A 22,274-nucleotide genomic window follows, 5' to 3' on the forward strand; every position below is an offset into this window, starting at 1 on the left:
TTTTAAGGGTTGTAAGGGTCTGTGGGGATAAGGAATACAGGGTTAATGTGTTTAGCCTGTCTGTTGTTGAAGAATGCATTTTTGTTAAGAAACCCAGTTGATAGAAGTTGCTCTGCCCAGGGTTAGGTAGGTTAGCCTGCTTGGGGGTTGGTAGGGGTGGTTTTTCAGGGTTGTAAGGGTCTGGGGGATGAGGAATGCCGGGTTAATGTGGGTTGCCCTGTCTGTTCTTAAGAAATGCATATTTGTTAATAAACCAAGTTGATAGAAGTCGCTTTGCCCAGGGTTAGGTAGGTTAGCCTGCTTGGGGGTTGGTAGGGGTGGTTTTTAAGGGTTGTAAGGGTCTGGGGGGTTACAAATCCCGGGTTTATGTGGGTAACCCTGTCTGTTCTTAAGGAATGCATATTTGTTAATAAACCAAGTTGATAGAAGTCGCTCTGCCCAGGGTTAGGTAGGTTAGCCTGCTGGGGGGTGGGTTGACCGCTTTAAGGGTGGTTTTTACCCCTATAAATTTGGATTTCCGCAGTGATACAAGATAGCGGACATAGTAAGGAGTATTTAAAAAAAAGAAGACTTAATTTAGACGTTTTTTTCTGTCCCACGCGTAATTTTGATCGTTTCCGCCCACTGTGGTCACATTCACTCCGTCAAATAATTGGATCCGCTCTTAGACAATACGGCAATATATTGAGATCATTAAACTTTACGTGACTCCTTACGATTTACATAATCGTCTCCCTTACAGTTAACTTTGCTTTCATGAAGAAAGTTCGATTTTTAATTTCTTTATTTCCAAACGCTTATTATTCGTTAAATGGAGTGAAAGGCCAAGCCAATTTTTCTAAGAGCAACTTAACATTAACTATCAAAAACTTTCAGTCTTTAACATTTGTTTGTCCTCCTTTTTTTCTGCAGAATTATGATCATCTTAGTTTTCAAGAAACAAGTTTTAGGTCCGATGTTTTAAGAAAATCGCCAAAAAAAAATAGCTCGATCACTACTTTAGTTTGATCGAGCAATTGTCATAAATATATTTATAAATCATTAAACCTATAAATGTGTGTATAAAATATAAGGAAGACGTTGATTTTGATAAGTTCAAAAAAATGAAATTTCTTAAAACTATTTATAGGTTAAAGAGAAAAACAATATGGATAGAGACACAAAATGCTGGCTGGCTTACAAAAATTTACCTTTTAGCTTTTTTGATGACGCTGCAACGCAAAACCATTTTGCATTATTTGATGACAACGTAAAGATCAGCAAAAGAACTTCTCTTCACGATAAAGCCTTGACAGAGTTCAAGGATATGCAAAGTAATCTTTAGGTAGTGTTACAAAAAAATAGATCAAGATTATCATTTACATTTGACGGATGGTCAACTAAAAACTTCAAATCAGACTTTGATGTTACTGTGTATTTTATAGATAATGATTGGAATTTGCAGTCTGTTGCCTTAGATCTCCTATAATATAAGGGCAAACACGAAGGACCAGATATGGCTATAGTATTTTTTGATACGTTGGTAGATTTTAATATTCAAGATAAGGTTCAAGGTGTCCCTGTAAATAATACATCATCAAATGAAACGTTTATGAAGGAACTTAAAATTTCGTTCGTTGAAGCAAATATTTCATTTAATCACGAAAATAATAATTTTGATGTTTGGCACATGTATTAAATTTAGGGGTCCAAGATAAAATTAAATTAATAAACGTTAAATCGAATTATCCAGAAAAATCAATAATTAATTTGAGTAAGGATGTTGATCATGAGAATAATAATAATTCAAGTGATGATGAGGAGAACATAAACGTAGAAAAAAATCCCAAAAATGTTATACGTAAATTAAGATGTTTTATAAAAAAAATTTGTTGGAATGAAGACTTGAACACGTAATTAAAAAGTTTATGCACAGCTTTAAATACAAAATACATTAAACCGACTTAAAACGCTATGACAAGGTGTAATAGCGTAAGCGATCTCATCAAAACCGCCCTATGCCTCAAATTAGCTATCAATATGCTTTGTATAAATGCTGTAGAACTTTAGATGTATCACTTAAGCGATTTTGATTGGGATTTATTACAGAAATAAGTATCTTATTTAAAATACTTTAAGTAGGCAACTGCGATAATTTCCACTGAAAATAAACCGTCCATGCTACCCCAATAAAAAAATCCATATAGACCGATATGGATTTTGTTCCGAAACGCCACATCCATGTAAAATCATATCTATGCATATCGTATATATAGCTATTATTTAACGTGGTTGTGGCGTTTTGTAACAAAATCCATATCGATGCATATGGATTTTTTGTATTGGGACCTGCCATCGTCATTTTTAATTTGCTATTAGATAAAATTGAGTTAATCCTTTTTAAACTGGCAGAAAAAGTTAGAAAAGAATCTGATTTGGATTCTATTATTCAATACCTTTTGAAAGCTTCCCAATCTGGTTTGGATAAGTTAGCTAAGCATTATCGCAAATATAACTGGATGTATATTGTTTGTTTAATTTTAGACCCGCGTTATAAGTATAAAGGTTTTGATGAAACTGCGTGGGGTAAGAAGTTCAAAAAAGAAGCCATACAAAAATTTGAAACTATTCGCAAAAAAGACTATGATACTGTGTATGCGAGAAATTTTACTCAAAATTCTACTGCAACAAAAAAACCGAAGTACGACTACTTAGATTTAAGTTCAGTGTACTCTGTTACAACAGGTAACAATGAAAATTGGAAAATGGGAGTTTATAACTACCGTGACAGGCTCCGGGCCCCCGCAGAAAAGCCTATTTTACAATGGTGGAAAGAAAACAAGAGTGATTTTTCTATTTTATCAAAGATGCATGGCCAGAGATTTTCTTGCCATCATGCCAAGGTCCATTCCAGTTGAACGGCTGTTTTGATCACAATAAAATGATGTTCTTTAAGCTATGTTTCTATTCAAGTCATGATGTGTATAAACTCCTGGGTGAAAAGCGAACTACAACAAAAAATTTGCAATGTACCGTTATAAAAAACTAAAAGCAAAACTAAAATTTCTCCAATACAAAAAAATATTTTGTCATTACTTAAAAAATGCAATAAATTATTAGAAGAAATAATATTTAATTTAATCTCACGATTAATTAAGTTATCTAAAAATTTAATATACAGCAGAGGTGTTTAAGATATAAGATATTATAAACATAAGATGTTACTAGATTCATAAGAATCGATGTTTTAACATGTATAAGTTGCACTTGAAATATTTATAAAAATAAATGTATGTTTGAGTTTATGTAAAAACTACATTATTTATCTATTTATTTATCCATTATTTTTTATTTTTCTTACTGTAGCATACTTTTTTCATCTATGGTTATTTTAATTTAAAAAATATTAAAACTATAGATACTTTAAGACAAGATCAAGATTTCTTGAACAAGATGTTTAAAAAAACAAGACAATATCAAGATCACATGCACAAGAAAAACTAAAGAACAAGACAAGACTCAATTTATGAGTATTTATCAATAACGATAACGAGATGTTAAAAACATCGTATTGTCTTATCTTGTAGAAGCCCTATTTACAACGCAACCTAACTACTGGCAAATTTTCCATTGTTCTTGTATAGAAGGCTTTGTAGATTTTATTGTCTTATTGATTTCAGATGCGTGCTCAAGTTCAAACTTGCAGTTGCATCCAAATGGCGAGTCTCATTCTTGTTTTTTGAAGAGTTAGGGCGATAGTCTTGGTATCAATTATATCTTTCATTTTTGGTTTTGGTATAGAAGTAGTAGAGATAGCCTTAAGTATGAGCATAAGGATAATACATTTGTGGGTAATAAGGTAAATATAAAAGTGGTAGTTAAAAATATGGAAGTTTTTAGAAGCTTAGAGGGTAGTAATATTAATTAGGTTGATTACTCTACTTATGTAGTGGTGAACGGTTTGGTGTTGTAGTACTTGATCGATGTCGAGATGCGTAGTTGAGTGCAGAATGTACAATTTATTGACCATACTCGTTAAATTTTGGTTGTCATCTTGACATCATTTTTATCGTAACCATGCGGAAAAGATTTTCCGTTGCGGGTCAATGGATTATTCAAACTTATGTATTTTTTCAAGTCATACTTCGATAGGCACGTTTTGCGCTAGGGTAAATCAACGATTTCAGATTTTGATCTTGAAAAGAAGTGTGACGGAAGTAGACTTTGCTTGATTTATCCCTCTTCGCTTCGTCTCCCGTAACGTACTTCTGGTTTCCTCGACACCATATGACACCACAGCCCATCACCACGTTGCACATTTTGAATATTATAAATTCAACTTTTTTTTTTAAAACCAACTCTAAAGAAAAAAAAAAAAAAAAAAGAAAGTTCCCAAAAAGATTTGAATTCTTGACTTTCTGTACACTAGTCAGTTTCCTTACTTACTCTGTTACAAATGGTCCTAATATAACATATTTAATTACTGCATGTTATGGTGTAGTTCGTAACTTATTATTTATGTTAATTTTTATTTAATGTTTGTTAATTCATTTTGGTCATTATAAACTAAATTATTAAATAATTTACTTCATAGAAAAATTTTTTTTTAATGTTCCTTCTAATAACATGAAAAATGGTATATTTCAGCGGAGCATATTTCCGGTGTATTAACAAATAATAATCTCTACATATTTAATTTTGTTTTTTTACAGTAAATAAATTATTGTTCAAACAATTTTTCATATTTTTTCAAAATTTTCTAAAATTAAAAAAAAATGTTTGTACTGCACAAATACAATGGTTTATTTTTATTGTGCGTTATTTTTTTACAATTTTTTTATTCATAATTAAAGTGATTTTTTGACTTCAGGGTAATCTTCACATAGTACGTGAGAGAAAAGTTCAAAGAAGTGAAAGGAACGCTAAGGTACGCAGTAGAGCTAGCAATTGGTTTTTTCACGTTGATGTACTTGCATACATGTTTTTACGTGCATTTCATTCTTTTTTTTCTAAACTCATTTAAAAACCAACTTGTGGGTATATTCAGAAATTCGAGAGGTTTATCTAAAAATAATCTTTTGTACCCAAAAAATTGGGAGATTCCTACAAATCGTATGAATGCCATTTAACGTGATTTTTTCATAAGGTTACATGTCAAATTGCGATTTTGTATAATAAAATATATATAAAATTATGGCACAGTCAAACGAGCTGGAATTTTTTTCAGTATTTCTTATGCTATTTTAATATATGTTTAAAATTTGAATAATATATGTTAAAAAAAATCTATGTGTGATAAACGTCCTGAAGGTACATTTACTGGCATGTAATACTCACCTTTTAAAGAAAGCTGTACTACACGATGGTTTTTCTTAATTTTTTGTATACAAATATATTTAAGGATTAAATATCGACTAGGAATAAGTGTTGGATCGTTATAGATGTGAGCGTGATGTTACAAATGTAATTAGTGTAGGAAATTGTTCGGAAATCATCAGAAAATTCGATGAAAGCGCACAGTGTTGTACTGGCGAGCCTATACAGGGCGTTCTAATTTTGAGCCCGGAAAACTATATCATGAGATAAAGCTCATCAAAAGCTCTCGAAAAGCTCTTTACAAAATTTGGATTCGATGGATAATTAACAAGATATTGTTGATTCAATAATCAATCAATTCCTCCAATCACGGAGCACTTAGCCTCAGGAGGCTGGGCCTAAGCATTGTGAAGGGGTGACTACGCATAAACTCTTTTACGGAAAAGGTGGTAATAGGTATGCCAAGAGACAAGGTTACCAACTGCAGACATTTGATCAGTTACCGTACCAGCGCAAAATTCAAATAGCAAGGCCGAAGTATTTTAACCGGAGATCTGATTTTTAAGGAATGATTACGCACGTCCACTACACTTATTCAGTGCAAGCTTTTTTCTCAGTAAATTTCACAGAAAAACAATTCAATTCAAATTTTTTTAAACATGCATCGCCTGATAAAAAATAACCAGAATGTGAGAGGGTCTCATGCGTTAAGCTCGAATACTCAGTAAAACTCTTGATCTTTTAACGTTAAACTACTTGGAAATAAAATTTTAATTTTTTAAATACTGTAAAAAAATTTATTTCACGCATTTACTTGGTCAAATTTTTTTTTTTCATAAAACTTTTTTGTCGGATTTACGAAAATAAAAAAAATAAAAAATAAGAAATAAAATTACGATTAAACGTGTCAAGTGCATTTATGCGGCAAACCTCTCTAACGTGTAAAATTTTACTTATAAAGGATCAGCATTTAATCCATACAAAGCTCCAGCGTCTAAAAAATTAAAAGTAAATTTAGGAATGCAAGAAAATCTCACGCGTTAAGCGCGATGGCTCAGCGTGAATGATTATGCTTGCTTTTCAATCAGCGTGTCGATAGGTCTTGAACCTCTTGATCACTGTAGTACCACATGACGAATGAAAGGAAAAAAAATAAAAAATACCGTGCATCGAGCTTGTTTATTCATCGCAAAGCTCTTACGTTGATCGCATTATTATCTCAGATGACAACGTAATTATTCTAAATCCCTCCAATCTCCTCAGCATTAAAAGTTAAAATAGGCGGTAAGGTTTAGCATGGTAAGCGTGTTGGATAGGCAGACGCCCCAATTTTTATTTTTGTTTACCTTTCTTTTTTAATCTCTGAAGCAACATCTACTAAATTTTGATACTAGTTTAAGATAAAAATAAAATTTTAGAAAAGAAAAGTGCATCTCATGCGTTTAACTTGGTCCCATTTATTTATTTCCTTAAACGTAATAGTTTTATTAACTTCAATGAATAAAAATTAATAAATAAAAAAAAGATTAAAAGCGTCAAGTGCGTTTATGCGGCACACCTCTCTAACGTGTAAGATTTTACTAAAAAAGGATGAGTACTTCACCCATACGAAGCTCTATCGTCTGAAAAATTACACGTAAATTTAGAAACGCAAGAAAATCTCACGCGTTAAGAGCGATGGCTCAACGCGAATAATTATGCTTGTTTTTATATCTGCGTGTTGATAGTTCTTGAACCTCTTGGTCACTGTAGTACCACATGACGAATAAATGAAAAAAATTCAAAATACCATGCATCGACCTTGTTTATATATTGTTTATTATATTAAAAAAAAACAGTTACCTAGAGGTTTAAGACCTATCATTACGCTGATTAAAAAACAAGCATAATTATTCGCGCTGAGCCATCGCGCTTAACGCGTGAGATTTTCTTACGTTTCTAAATTTACTTTTAATTTTTTAGGCGATAGAGCTTTGTATTGATTGAATGCTGATCCTTTTTCAGTAAAATCTTACACGTTAGAGAGGTGTGCCGCATAAACGCACTTGACTCGTTTAATCTTGTTTTTATTTATTTATTTTTATTTATTGAAGTTAATAAAACTATTATGTTTAAGGAAATAAATAAATGGGACCAAGTAAGCGCATGAGATGCGCTTTTCTTTCCTAAAAATTTTATTTTTATCTTAAACTTGTATCAAAATTTAATAGATGTTGCTTCAGAGATTAAAAAAGAAAGGTAAACAAAAATAAAAATTGCGGTTTCTGCCTATCAAACACACTTACCATGCTGAACCTTACCACCTACTTTAACTTTCAATGCTGAGGACGTTGGAGAGATTTAGAATAATTACGTTGTCATCTGAGATAATAATGCGATCAACGTAAGAGCTTTGCGATAAATAAACAAGCTCAATGCACGGTATTTAAAATTTTTTTTTCTTTCATTCGTCATGTGGTACGACAGTGACCAAGGGGTTCAAGACCTATCGACACGCTGATTGAAAAGCAAGCATAATCATTCACGCTGAGCCATCGTGCTTAACACGTGAGATTTTCTTGCGTTTCTAAATTTACTTTTAATTTTTTAGACGCTGGAGCTTTGTATGGATTAAATGATGATCCTTTTTTAGTAAAATCTCACACGTTAGAGAGGTTTGCCGCATAAACGCACTTGACGCGTTTAATCGTAATTTTTTTTTTATTTTTTATTTTTGAAGTGAAAACTTCTTACGGCGCGTTGGGAACTTTTGTGGGTTAGCATTTTCAGCCGTTCTCGCGACAGACGAGATTTTACACAGATATACTCCGCGTGTATTCTTATAATATATGTATACTATAAGCGCTCTTTGCATGGGTATTCGTTCGTGCTCTCGCGACAGATAAGATAACATACCTATATGTATACTCAGAGTGTATAGGTATGCGAGAGCACTGCATGCTATACGCAGCAGCGTTGGTCTAAGGCCTGAGGCCTGAGCCATTATTCCACGCTCACAGTTAATGCTTGATCGCACATAGCGCCGCTGCCTGGATCTTACCGCGAACTACTTGGCGCGAGAATTCAAATTCAAAATCGTATGATTTTTTCAGCAGACAGTAGGCACAGAAATTTAAATTTGAAAGAAATCTTGGTTTGTATTGGCTAATTAATGCCTAAAAATATTGGATAATTTTGTATGATTACATACATAAATAGTATGCCAAGAATTCTTTCAAATTTGAATTTCCGTGCCTACTGTCTGTTGAAAAAATCATACGATTTTGAATTCAAATTCTCGCGCGAAGTAGTTCTCGGTGGGATCCAGTCAGCGGTGCTATGTGCAAGCATGAACTGTGAGCGTGGAATAATGCTCAGACCAACGCTGATACGCAGTCTTTGCATTGGCATTCGTTCTTGCCCTTGCAACAGACGAGATTAAGAGTTTTTTATATTTATTTTATAAATGAATATTAAACAGAAAATTTATTTATTTAAATATTTCATTTGACTTGTGTTGCTGCTATGGTATTGTGTTAAAAAAAATTGATAATATTTGTATTTACTATTTACTAATATTTACTCATTTAAATAAAACCACTTCCTTCGAATATAGTTTCTATATTATTATACTTCATGTCCATTCAAAAAGTGCCCACATTGCTTTGATAAATTTGTTTTTTTTTTTACAATTTCTCATGTCGCGAGCGCACCTAAAAATGCTCACCCAAAAAAGTGCCCAACGCGCCATAAGTTCAAGTTTTTACTTCTGCCTGCACTCCCAGAGTGCTACTTGTTTTTACTTTCGTAAATCAGACTAAAAAAATTTATGAAATAAAAAAATTTGACCAAGTAAATGCGTGAAATAAGCTTCTTTTACAGTATTTAAAAAATTAAAATTTTATTTCCAAGTAGTTTAACGTTAAAAGATCAAGAGTTTTACTGAGTATTCGAGCTTAACGCATGAGACCCTCTCACATTCTGGTTATTTTTTACCAGACGCTGCATGTTCAAAAAAATTTAAATTGAATTGTTTTTCTGTGAAATTTACTGAGAAAAAAATATGCACTGAAGAAGCGTAGTGGACGTGCGTAATCATTCCTTAAAAATCAGATCTCCGGTTAAAATACTTCGGCCTTGCTATTTAAATTTTGCGCTGGTAAGGTAACTGATCAAATCTCTGCAGTCGGTAACCTTGTCTCCTGGCATACTCATTACCACCTTCCTATAAAAGAGTTTATGCGTAGTCACCCCTCCACAATGCTTAGGCCCTGCCTCCTGAGGCTAAGTGCTCTGTGATTGGAGGAATTGATTGATTATTAAATCATTAATATCTCGTTAATTATCCATCGAATCCAAATTTTGTAAAGAGCTTTTCGAGAGCTTTTGATGAGCTTTATCTCGTGATATTGTTTTCCGGGCTCAAAATTAGAACGTCCTCTATATCATTTTTTTTATCGTGCCATTATATATTGTTTACGATCGTTAACTTATTAAATATCAATTAAAATCATATCTAATTAACATAAGTATACTCATTCCTACGACATTTTTACTACCCTTTTACACAATATTGTTTCACAGAAGGTATTTTTATACTCAAAATTATATTGTTTGCCATATGATATTACAGTTCGAGCATATTCTACGTTTGTAAAAAGTTTTTTAAGGGACTCGAGTATCCGTTATAAAAGGGTGTTGTAATAATAAGTAATAGTTGTAAATTGGGCTTAATTCACAATTATAACATAGGCTTAGGCTTAGTTATATATACAGACATGTATCGTTGAGTGTCGAACCTGTCCAAGAGCCAGTAATACAAGTTGGTCGTACTTCGACACACACGTTTTGTAACTAAGTTTGTAACAAACGATTATTCACTATAAGTATAAAACTTTTTTATTTAAAATATAAACATATAACAAGTATGAATTAAAGTGCTTGATTTATGTACATTAATGAGTCAGTCGCATTTAATTCTTATGAAACATTTTAAAACTGTTGTATAGTAGAGTCATCCACTGATAAGTTTTTACTATTAACAAGCATTTTTGCCTTATGTTTTTTTTCTGATGACAAATAAGAATTTTTAATAGACAATTTATTTAAATTGTTTTTTTTTTTTTTTTTGTTTAACAAAACTTAGACTTAAAAACACACGTGTGATGTCAATGTGTTATGACTGGACTTGTATCGTCTTAACCGTTGGATTTTAGTGTCATACGTGAATCTCTTAGGCTTCATGCCACTTCCTTTCTGTAATGATCTTATTTAAACATTTTGATTAATGTGATTTAGATTCTCTTTCTCCAGATTCTACACGCATCAGAATCACACAAAAAACAAATCCTTACGAAACTTTTTGTGTTTTTTCAACTATAGCTAAAAATTTTTTTACTGCCTGCTTTCATTCTCAAGTAATACTGACTTTCATAGAAATATACTTCGTGATTAAGAACCAAATTTGACATTTATTTAGTTTTATTAATAATTCAATAAAATAGAAGGTATTTGTCCTTTGAGCAGAATATTTAGTGTAAGTGTTATTCATTACAATAAAATGCACTTAATTATGACAGAGTTTCAGGAGAAATATGGTAAGGGCTAGAATATAAATCTTACTGCTCACTGTTAACTGTGGGCTACAACTCCCATTCTCTAATAAAGTTCACTTGCCTGTTTACTTTGCTCTTTTGAGCCATATAATCTACTACCATTATATAAATGAAAAATTCGGTTGAAAAATAGTTCAACTACATGGATGAATGTACATTATTTGCCATACATTTCTACAATTTTTTTAAATTGGGTTGAATAAAACTTACTTTTATCAAACATCTGAGTATACTGCATAATGTAAAATGTATAGAATAAACAGTTGTTACAAGTTTGATTTATTTTTAAGCATGATGTTGTAAAGTTAAAATTGGTTATATAAATAAGTTACTTATTAAAAATTAATATTTCATGTCAAAAAGTTCTTATAGTAATTTAGTACACATTTTTTATAAGAATCAAGCTATATTTTTTCTTATTGTTAAATAATCAATCATAATTATTTAACATTATTAAACGGAAAAAGCTGAATGTTTGTGGACTTTGGTCTCACGCTCCCTGACAGGCCGTGGGACCAGCAGTATGTTCAACTATTTGGTAGCTTACTTTTCTTAGTAGAGTGTTAAATTTTCTATTAATATATACATATACAAATGTATCGAATGACAAAGGATCGAATACCTAGTTTTGTTCCCCTTGGTTGTAAAATGTAAGTTGAGATATTGCTTTTGTTCCTATGTTCTACTCCGTTGATGTCAATCCATCGTCCAGAGGCTTTTCCTCTACTTGTTAATTAGTTTAATAATTTTAATAACTTTTAGTTTAATTGACTTGTTCTTAATTATTTTATTTTCTATTTGGTTTGGATACAAATTGATCGTACAAAGTGATAAGGAAAAGAAAAGAACAGTAAGTCAGTCTTTAACAGAAATTTTTAGCAAATTACTTGTATAATTGAGTACTGCTTTTGATGAGTGGCCATGGGCTTCCAACTTAAACGCTGCGCAAAAAAATGCACTTTGCGTCAAGCTTTAGTTAAAACTTCTTTGTTTTACATGCTATGGGGCTGCTACTTGATGACTTCATGTATTTAGGCTTAGCTGCTCGCTTCGGTTGTCACTTGACACTACCGAGATTCACGAAGTACACAGTCAGCTTTGTTAGGTGTCGACTTTTGTTAAGTTTGACTCTTCGAAGAGTCTTAAGATTTGATCAATGAGGAAATAAATATAAATTAATATAGAATAAAAAATAAGAAATTTATTTATTTAGGCAAGTCGTCACTTAATAGCCTTCCCTCCTTAAGACTATCACCATCCTCGGTGAATATATATTAAAACAATCTGATTTGAGGTAAGAAGTTAACCATGGTCAACTGAATACCCGAAGAAAAGAAAAAATAAAAGAAAAAAAAAATTTTCACTTTTCAGCTTTTTTTTCATAAAATTGTTCTCACCTGCATTTAACGTCTCTAACATGCCATTAACTTAACTTGTTGTTGACATGAAAAGTGAGTCAACTTCTTGTTCTATTTGTGTTTTGCTCTCTTTTTGATTGGTTCAGCGTATCTGATGCGATACTTTGGTCCGTCGTTCTGCAACACTAGAATAGCACTCTTTCAATCCATGTATTTTACATATCCTTGAGATTAACTGCTTCGCTGATCTCTAACAGCATAACAATATTCTAGGGTACCAAAATAAAAAAATCTCTTTCCCTCTTCGTTTTTTCTATATCCCACGGTAGAAGACACGTAAGTCTTTTTGGATCAATGTTTGGTATATCGTTATCGCTTTTTGGTGATGTTGGTGAAAACATCCTTTCTGCTTGACAAATAAAGGATTTCATCACAAAAGTAGAAGATATCTGAGCTTCCTCTCCTATTTTTAGTGTTTCAACAGGTTTTTTATGAAGTGAATCACTACTGTAAATGGTAGTTATAGATCGCGGCGTATAACTATGTAAATTCAGAAGTATGTGCGTTTCCTTAATGTTAACTTTTATTTCTAGTTGTTCAATAACTCTATGTAAGAAATGACCAATGTTGACTTTAGTCTTTATTCTTATTTGCTAGTCAGGGTTCATTGTAAAGTATGAAAAATCAAATTTCTTTTGATTTATGAGCCTGTTTTTAACTCTTAGGGAGTATGGCTTGAAAGTATAAAGTTCTGTGTCTTTATTGTAACTCTAGTTTTAGGTGATTGAGGTACTTTTTGTTTTTCTTAAATATGGAGGTGAAGTTCAGTTGGTTCGTGCTCTTTTGGTTCTTGTTTTATGGTTACTCGGGCTTCTGCGTTTAGTGGACTGATGGTGCGTTTTATAAATTTTTCTGAGACACTACGTTCCATAGTTTTCTTAAAGCAGCTCCCTACTTTGTTGATAAGTATTGCTATTTTAATTATAATAATAATAGCTTCAATGACATAACGTATTAAAATATAAAGAGAAGCTCATTTTTCCTCCAACTTTCGGGTTCGAATTTTCTCCAGTCAATTAATTATATTTCGTACATTCAATTCTTCATCTATTCATGCTTGTTTATTAAAGTTAAGTTGCTGAATTAATTTTATATTGTCCTGAAAGACACAAGTGTCCTTTGCGGGTTCATGTAATACAGTTAAGTTCAAGGTCACTTCTGATTGAAAGGTATATTGTATCTGAGAAAAAATCTTCTATTCACTAGTTAACGTTAAATTGTGTGTTTTTTCTGTACAACCATCATTCATTTGTAAAAGACCTATACCTTTTTTTTTTCTTGTTGATCTATTTTTTTGAGGCAGATAATGCTCAATTGTTCTTTATTTGGTATCGAGAATAACAGTGAATTATCAGCTGGTAAGTAAATCCATGGACTTTATGTTTTTGATGTTAATATAATGTCGTGGTATTTAAATACTTCTGTTTCAGGCCGTAATAGCATAATAACCTCACATTTGCTTATAGAGTAGGATTTTTTAACGGTTCCATACCAGAGCATATATAACCATTTAATATTTTATCCTATTGGTTTGATATAACTTCGGTTTATCGTAGATACGAATAATGGTTTGCTGCTACTGCTAAGTAAGTATACGATGGTTTTATGTAGGCAGATCTATTTTGTCAGGTTAAGGTATAATGACTAGATGTAGTCTATAAAGATTATGAGGGGTTGTATCTACGAGAGGTCAATGGAATATTAACATCGTTATATTTTTTTGATGCATAACATCTAATTTACTTAAAGTGCTTATTTTTCAATCATAAAGATTCTTTATTGGTGCTATAAATTGTAGATTTCGTGCGAGCTTCTTTACAACCTGGGATACGGTTCTGAACATATTTGAAGAAGATAGCTTTGGATGTGCTTGACCTCTTTGTTAATCATGCAAGATGTCAATCAGATCATCATAAGAATGAATAATGTGATCTGAGGGAGCCTCAGTGCTTCTAAAATAACCTAATAAATATATCATATATCTGTCATAAGGAAAATCTTGTTCTTAAATCAATATATTAGCAACTAGTTTAAGAATATGCTAATGACGTTTTGTTGTATTGTATAGTTCTTTGAATTCAACTGCGAAAATGTGGCTATTTTGCTCACAAAATTTAATATATTCCTTTTGATCAGTATGGAACTTGTTGATGTTAGTGATCATAACGTTGATATCGTCTTTTGTGCCTTAGCTGAAAAGTCCTTCAGCAATGCTTCCAATAATTTCAAAAGGTGTCAGTCTATTTGTTTACAAGCTGTGTAATAGAATAATGTTATTTCCCGCATGGATACATACAGTTTTTATTATATTCAATATAATTGCTTTGAGATTTGTCAATCGATTTATCTTTAAATTCAAGAGGTCCATTTACATATAGTGAGTGCAATTAGGATAACCAAGCTGTACAATACAATATCGAAACATTTCATTTGATCATTTCGTTTGTTCCAACACGAGCTTATTAATATCCAGCCATATCACAATCAGCTCTCTTAATTTTTGTTATACCATATTTACAATTTTTTCGTAGTAATTTTAAGGGCTTATTCCAAGTGGTCAAATGCTATAGCTACCAAGATTAGCATAAACTAAATCTGCGCAACCTTCGAGCACTATTGTTTCTAAGATGACCAATACAATCTGCATCGTTGTGTTTATTTTTCTTTCTGGAAGACATGTAGAATATATTTCTAACGATGATATTATTATGGAGTAACTAGTTTTGATTTATTAGTGTATTTCCATATGACTTCACCATAGTTTTTTCCAAGTGACACATTATTTCTCTCTAAAATTGTTTTAAGCTTTATGGGTTTATTATAATGGTGATCAAATTTATGGGAACGTACTTCTTTCTTTACCTGAACATAATTTCCTGGTTAAACACTTTAAGGGCTTAATTTCTTATTATGTCTTGTTTTTTCTTGTACTTTTATCTTTATTTGTTGATTTCCTGCCGCAATTTGCATTTCGTGAAGTCGCTCGATAAGATCTTATAAATATAATAGATAGGTTCGTGACCTTTTATTTTTAGGTATCTTCAAGGGCAACTTTACTACTCTCCCAAATACTAGTTTATAAAGCATAAAATTTATTGCTACATGTACACTCACGTTATACGTGAACGCCGCAAATTTGGCTAAATTGTCCCAGTCATCATAAGTTTCAGAGTAAGTCTTTATAAAGTCAGCTAGGGCAGCATGCCTTTTTTCTATTAATCAAATTGTTTATAGATGAAATGCTGATGGTTTAGGGTTCTCATGAGTTGTTCCAATATTAAGATATGAATAAAGCATATTTGTCTAATCAACGTGCTCTAGGTAGACTGAAAACTAATACTAAATTATTTACAACGGCACCAGTGAGCGTGCTTGATCTTAGGTCTAGTACTGGGACTAATACAATGTAGTGAGTCAACTTACACTGTATGATTAGCAAGTGGCAATTATTGTTTGGTGTTATTCTTAATTTACCGATAGTGCCAATGAGAACTTTATCAGAAGCTTTACCAGGTGTATGTATTTAAGCACCACGGGTACTCTTGCTTCTATTCGCTTAGTTTTTATTTCTTAACGTTTGCTGCATTTACGAACATAATTAGGAACATCATTTCTCATTACAGGCCAAAAAAATCGATCTCTTATTTTCCGATAAGTTTGGTTTATTCCCTCATGTCCTCCAACAAGGCTGTCATGTAGAATTTGTATTATTTCATTATGTTCTAAAATTTTCAGAAAATTAACCTTACCGTAACAGACAGTAATTTGTACAGGTGTTTTATCGAAAATTGTTAATAAAATTTCTGTTATCAATCCAGGTTATAATTTGTCTGTAAGATCTTCACTTTCTGAGATTCTAAAAGTTTAAAGATTTTGTCTTAACATTATTTTCCTAAGTGACTTAGAAGTTTTTGTAAGACTTTCTAAAGTTACTAAATCTGAAGATGTTTTATTGTTAACGATTGGCAGTATATTATGTCTACCATAAGGTGTCATTATTACACAGCCAACTTTTAGTTTCTTCGTTTTCAAATAACTAAAGTCCAATGCACCTATCTATGTTAAGAATCTTGAGACAGATGTGACTGGTTTACAATATTTGCTAATAAAATGAACTATTTTATCTCTTTTGTATGTAAGACAGTATTTGATGGTAATTACATTGTTTTTCAGCTTAGCTCTATTAACATTCTTATAGTTGTCACTACTGATACTATTATTAGGACTTAGATACGCCTTTTCATTCTATAGTTTGAATCGATTGATTGGTTGAAAAGAGTGTAAGTCCGATAGTAGCATAAAATCAGGTGCGTCTTTTTCTTGACTTAATACCACTACAATAGCATAGTCAGATGCATATGTTGTTAAATCAAATGATTTACTAAAGTCAAGAAATAGTAAAATAGGCTCTTGATATATATGGTCTTTTAGTATTTAAAAGCTCTTTTCTTGCACTTCAGTCCATTCAAACTTTTCTTCCTTTTTTATAAATCTGACAATGGCTTAGCTTTACTTTGAAAATCTTCAATAAAGCTTCTATAATATCCTCCTAGTGCAAATAATTGTCTAATATTTTTTTTAGTTTTTAGTTGGAAAAATTCTTTAACGGCTTGTACTTTTTTAGAGTCTGGTTCCACTCCTCGTTGACTTACTAAATAACCAAGAACTGTTACTTCTTTTCGCAAAAGTTTCACTCTATCTAGCTGGAGTACCATATTTGTTGATCTTGACGGATAGAAAAGTAACCTAACTTTACGGACATGATTTACAATATTTTTTACATAAATAACTTTATCTAAATACACTAATAATTTAACTTTCAATAAGCCTTTTAATATGAGATTCATTAGTGGTTGGAATGTGGCAGGCTCATTTTTCAAACCTTTGGGCATCCGTCAGTATTGGTTATGTCCAAGGGTTGCCGTAAAGGCTGTTGTATACTTATTATGTTTAGCCACAGGAATTTGTTGAAATCTACTTGCTTCATCAAAAAAAAAAATTTACGAAACTTTTTTTTGTACCGGTGGGTGATGATATTATTTAGTGTTAATAAGGATGTTATTTTCTGTCGGGATCTCATGTGCAACAAAATTAGTACAGGGTAAAAGATCTCCTGGTAACAAAGAGATTTCTGCAAGTTCAGGAATCAATCGATAAATGCAGTCTCATTATTCCAAATTTAAGTAACCGGTACGCACAAGTTCTTTTAGGTCTATTATTCTTTCTCGCTTATTTTCGATAACTGGTCTCTTATATTCGTAACTAATATCAGAATTAAATTCAGGTGCAATATATTCTGCAAGGTTTTACCTCTAAGTATACGTCAGAATCTTCATACACATACATATTGTAGCGCTTTGACTTTTGTTGATTTTTGGAAAGGTGATTTTTGAGGGAAAACAGTTCAGGCGGCTCAACGCAGTGTCTGTTTATAATACTTTTGCGCAATATAATTTCCAGGGGAAAAGTCGCGAGGTCCGATTTTCGGGGGTACCGAGGTGATGAGTCGGATCAAGTCAAAGGGGAGATCAGTCTTTTTTTGAGTTCTACAAGGGAACAGGAGGTTTCTCCCGGTGACCTTAGGAGCCTTGGGACTCTTTACGACATTGGACCTCGTTGTTTCAAGAGTGTGAGTAGACATCCCGTCTGAGCCATGGAGCTATTCAACTCGTTCCCGAATTGATTAAGGCGAGTGGGTGGTAAAACCCCAGTTTTCTAATATATTAACTGAGTGGTGGCCCCAGGGCCAGCTGAGTGGTGTGGACGGTGTTCTCCTTTTTTATATACGTACTCGTTAAATCTGTGTTTTGATTTTTCTTCCTGAATCTGGGACCATTGCATTTCCGGACGAGTAAATCTTTGATTTCCTTTTTCGCGTCAAGCCTCTGTGTGCTTTTTTCTTCGTTAATCTGATAGCATAATTTTAAATCGGATTATTTTGAGTGATATAAAGTCAACTCGTCATTAATGAACATAGTGTTAAAAACTGAAATATAAATCTTTACTTTTGTTTTCAATTATAAATGAGTGTTAAAAAGCATTGAAGTATTAAAAATAACTAACCCGTATTAGTCAAAAATCAAATTCTTGAATTGTAAGGTAATAGGCGCGCGCGCTCTCTTCCTCGAAGAATTCGCTACGCGACACATAGCGCGACCTGTATAATTCTCCGAATTTCGTCTCTCGAGTATGTTAGTGAGGAGAAGTGTATTCGATTGACTACGCCGAATAGGATAAACTTTATTTGTAAGTGCGCTCGATAGCTGATAAGTCTATCTTTATTCTTTTGTTTGTAAACTTTCCAAGTATAATAAATCAAGTTTTTATTTCTTTAATTACGCCTCGTAAAATATACGTTTTCATTTTATCACGTCCTTGTCCTTAGTTAATCCAATAGAAATAAATCTTGAAATTAATTCCGGGATTTTGGAGCCGACTATTACACCGTGAGGAACGGTACGCCTAAGCGATCCACATTGACTCCACCAAAAGTCCTCGTGAAAAAGACGAGGACTTGCAATTCGAAGGGTAGGATTTCACTCAAACCCATTTTAATTATAACGTCATCCTCATTAGTGTTTATCATGTAACGAGGCAAAATGGCCTCTATATTCCAAAATGCTCTCACTGATGCAACGTGTTTACAAAGAGCATTAATTTGACGCCTCTCCGAACTGTTTGTTTTTTGGAAGCTGTATACACGTTGAGAGGAGGGAACGAGGACGCCAACGGACAAAAAATTGAGATGCAGAGACACAGCAGCGCCAGCAAAAAAGGACAAGGAAAGTGCGAACGCGACTACCGAGACACAGCAGCTGCTAAGTATGAGAGTGACTGCGAGAGGAGATGCATGGCGGCGGCCATTGCTTGAGCAAGAGATCGTGAATCAGTCGAGAGTAGTGCCTCGAGCTGCACGCTTAAGCGCAAGCAGCGAGAGCTACGGTGGTTTCGCGGGGTTTTGTGGCGAGAGTTAAGAGAGAGAGTTTTCGAAAAGGTGCGTTGAGTGTTGAGAGAAGAGAGAGGAGTGTGCGTGCAAGACGAGAAGCTGCTGTGTTCTCCCAGGACGACGAGGTCTCCAGGTCGAGGACTAAGGCCGCTGAGAGAAGAAGCAGAGAGAGAAGAGAAAGGTTGAAGCAGCAGGACGAACGACCCGCTCGAGGACGCCGGACGACATCACGCCGGGTTGGACTCGCGGAAGTTTGACCAGGAGGTGAAGCTAGAGAGAGAGAGAGAAATATTGAGATAGAGAAGTAGTGTGTAGCGTAGACAGTGCGAGAGAGAAAGAGAGAGATTTTAGTGTAAACAGTGCGAGAGAGAGAGAGAGAGTTTGGGTTGACGAGACGAGGTGTACGAGAGACCGTGAGGTGCATGGGAGGGCCGCCATTCTTCGTGCGTGTATTAGGGTAGATAGTAGAGTAGAGAGAGAGAGAGAGAGAGAGAGAGAGAGAGAGATGGAGAGAGTGTATAGCAGTGTGAGAGATTGGGGACGAAGTGTGAGTGTGTGCATAGTAGTGTGGGTCGAGGACGAGCAGGAGCCCCTTCCTGGTCCCGGACCAACAGGACGTGGTGGACGAGCACTCGCAGCTCGTGGGGTGCAAGGCAGAGTCGCTGCAGCGCAGTCCATAGGTAAGCGTTGTGTCGTGTATTGTGAAGAGAAGGAGACTGTGTATTAGTGTTAAATGTTAAATAAAAGAAATAGTGAAAAGTATTTGTTGTGTGTAAATTAATAGTTCTTCCCGTAGAACGGGAGAACTTCCGCGCCAATCCCTCTTTTTCAGGAGCAGAAACCCAAGAGGTAAGAGGGACAACGGTGACGAACGCGATCGAGATTTGCTAACGCTGCGTCGGCGCCTCTTTTCGTTTCAGGTCGAGAAGCAGTGTTACAATCACCTTAACATTACACCGACCATTCTCATTTCTTACTATTCTTTCTTCTAAATACACGTGAATACGCCCTGCGTTGACTCGTGGTAAGTATACTTTAGTTAAATTAGTATTAAATAAATAGGTTTTAACAACTAGATGTGTACGAGGCTTAATCATATATTTAGTTGATTTAGTAGTGTTTTTTTGTTCCTCATTAAGAAAATGTTGTTCAAAACTAGGAGTATTTTTTCTTTGTTCAATGGCATAAGGTTGAAGCGTATCTTAATTGTTTAAATTATTATTTTTACAGTATATCCCACTTTCATCAGTTAAACTACCAGTGGGCTTCATAAAATTATCACCCCTTTCTGATAAAATCAATCCGTCATATTTTTCTGGAAAGCGTATATCAGCTTTTATGTCTCTAAATTGTTTGTATTTAGGTATATTTGACCGTTTGCGCTTCCTACGATGTATTTGTCATACAATTTTAGTTGACCAACTTTATCCCTAGAATAATCCGTTTTCTTGTTCCTATGAAGAGTAGTAGCTAAAACCTGATTTTTCTGCACTCCTTTTTCAAGTTTTGTTGCTTTATGTTCCTTTTTGACCCTTGTTAATTGCTCTATGTCTTCTAAAGTTTTTTAAAAAGAAATTAGGTTACTATGTCATTATCTGATACTATCGCATCATGATAATATGATAATGTGGCTCGTCGTTCTGTACAAAAGCTTTGACTTAATAAGCCATTATCTTTTATGGGGAAGTCGTCAGGTATCACATAAAAGACTGCAGATTCTCTTTGTATAGTTATATACGTTGTTCCTTTAGTTAAAACTAGATGAGATGTAATTCTGGTTAAATTAATAATTTTACTAATCTTTAGGCGTGGACAAGTTTGTGGCAGCGCCATTATCGAGCGTGAGTGTAATAAAAGGATTTTTTCCTTCTGGAACTTACGACTATATACTTTTAGACTTGTCGTCTACACCAAGCGCTTAGCACGTACCAATATGGACGGTTTTGGTTATGTTGCAATATTTATAACCTAAGCCGGAGTACTAGGTGTATGGTTCTAAATGAAACGCTGGGGGCTCCCCTCCAAACGATGTTGGGTGTGAGCCATCTGCGAATTTAAATGATGCGGTGAATAATTGTCTCTGGGCTGTATATAGTTTTGGAAATTTTGCCTATGATAATTGGACTTAAAATTTTGTTGGTTGTCATTGTTATAATTACCACAATTATTATTTTGAGAGTATCTATTATCATAATTTTTCCAGCCTTGATAACCAGGTTGGTTAATTCTAGAATTAAAATTTGTTGTATTTTTATCGATTAAGATTGTTTTGCTCATAGTTATTACTATTTTTTGATTTCCATGACACCAACTTTTTTTGTTGTTCCTAAAATATCCTCAAAAATTTTAATTGTTATTTAATTACCTACTAGGATTTTAATGCTGATTGTTGATTTGGTGTTCATTAACTCATCCTATTTGATGCACTAAGAGTTGCTGGTCAGGGAACCTATTCTGTTTTTTAATACGTGTTATTAAGATCATTTGTTAAATCACGGTGAGGTAAATTATACCCGCTATTATTCGGCTCTTCAATCTCAACGCGTACTCAAGGGTATCGGCTAAGAAGGCAGGTTCTTTTACATCTATCTGCTGGCTTACCATAGGTGCTAGTTCCTTTATAAACATGTCTAGCGCCATGTTTCTTATTGGGGTCATCATATGCACGTCGTACGCATTGACCTTATCTTTTATCAAAGTTTTTCCAGCGCCATTCAGCAGTGGATTAACATAATTATAATATTCACTCACAATGTATTATAAAGGCCTCGAGGTCTTTGAAATCTTGGCCGCTTACGCTTATGCGTGCAGCACCTCGTAGATTCTGCAATACTGCTCGCTTATATGAATTTTTTTGATCCCCTCTGACCCAGCTTTCTCCATTTCTAACATCTTGAGTATAGCCTTCGAGCGCAATATTTTTCTTATCAAATGGAGGAATGGATTTAGTTGCATGCTAAAATGAGATGTTGGCATTGAGAGACTCCATCAGCGCTTAAGCTACCGTAATATCAGCATCAT

The 22,274-nt window shown here is 33.6% G+C and overlaps 1 protein-coding gene across 3 annotated transcripts in view; it reads left to right on the forward strand.

Moving 5' to 3' along the window:
- PCB (Pyruvate carboxylase) overlaps positions 1–22,274 on the forward strand; it is a 953,241-nt gene that overhangs the window by 404,881 nt on the left and 526,086 nt on the right. The window contains exon 8 of one of the 3 annotated variants that reach the window (XM_089592494.1): positions 14,106–14,110. The exons of the other annotated variants lie outside the window; for them this stretch is intronic. Within the exon in view, the coding sequence (XP_089448620.1) occupies positions 14,106–14,110 (5 nt within the window). The remainder of the gene's footprint in view (positions 1–14,105; positions 14,111–22,274) is intronic. 3 annotated transcript variants of the gene reach the window in all.

The sequence above is a fragment of the Copidosoma floridanum genome, unplaced genomic scaffold (genome assembly GCF_036245765.1).
Source record: "Copidosoma floridanum isolate Cflo_tuat_1 unplaced genomic scaffold, Cflo_Japanese_pri ptg000018l, whole genome shotgun sequence".
NCBI lineage: Eukaryota > Metazoa > Arthropoda > Insecta > Hymenoptera > Encyrtidae > Copidosoma > Copidosoma floridanum.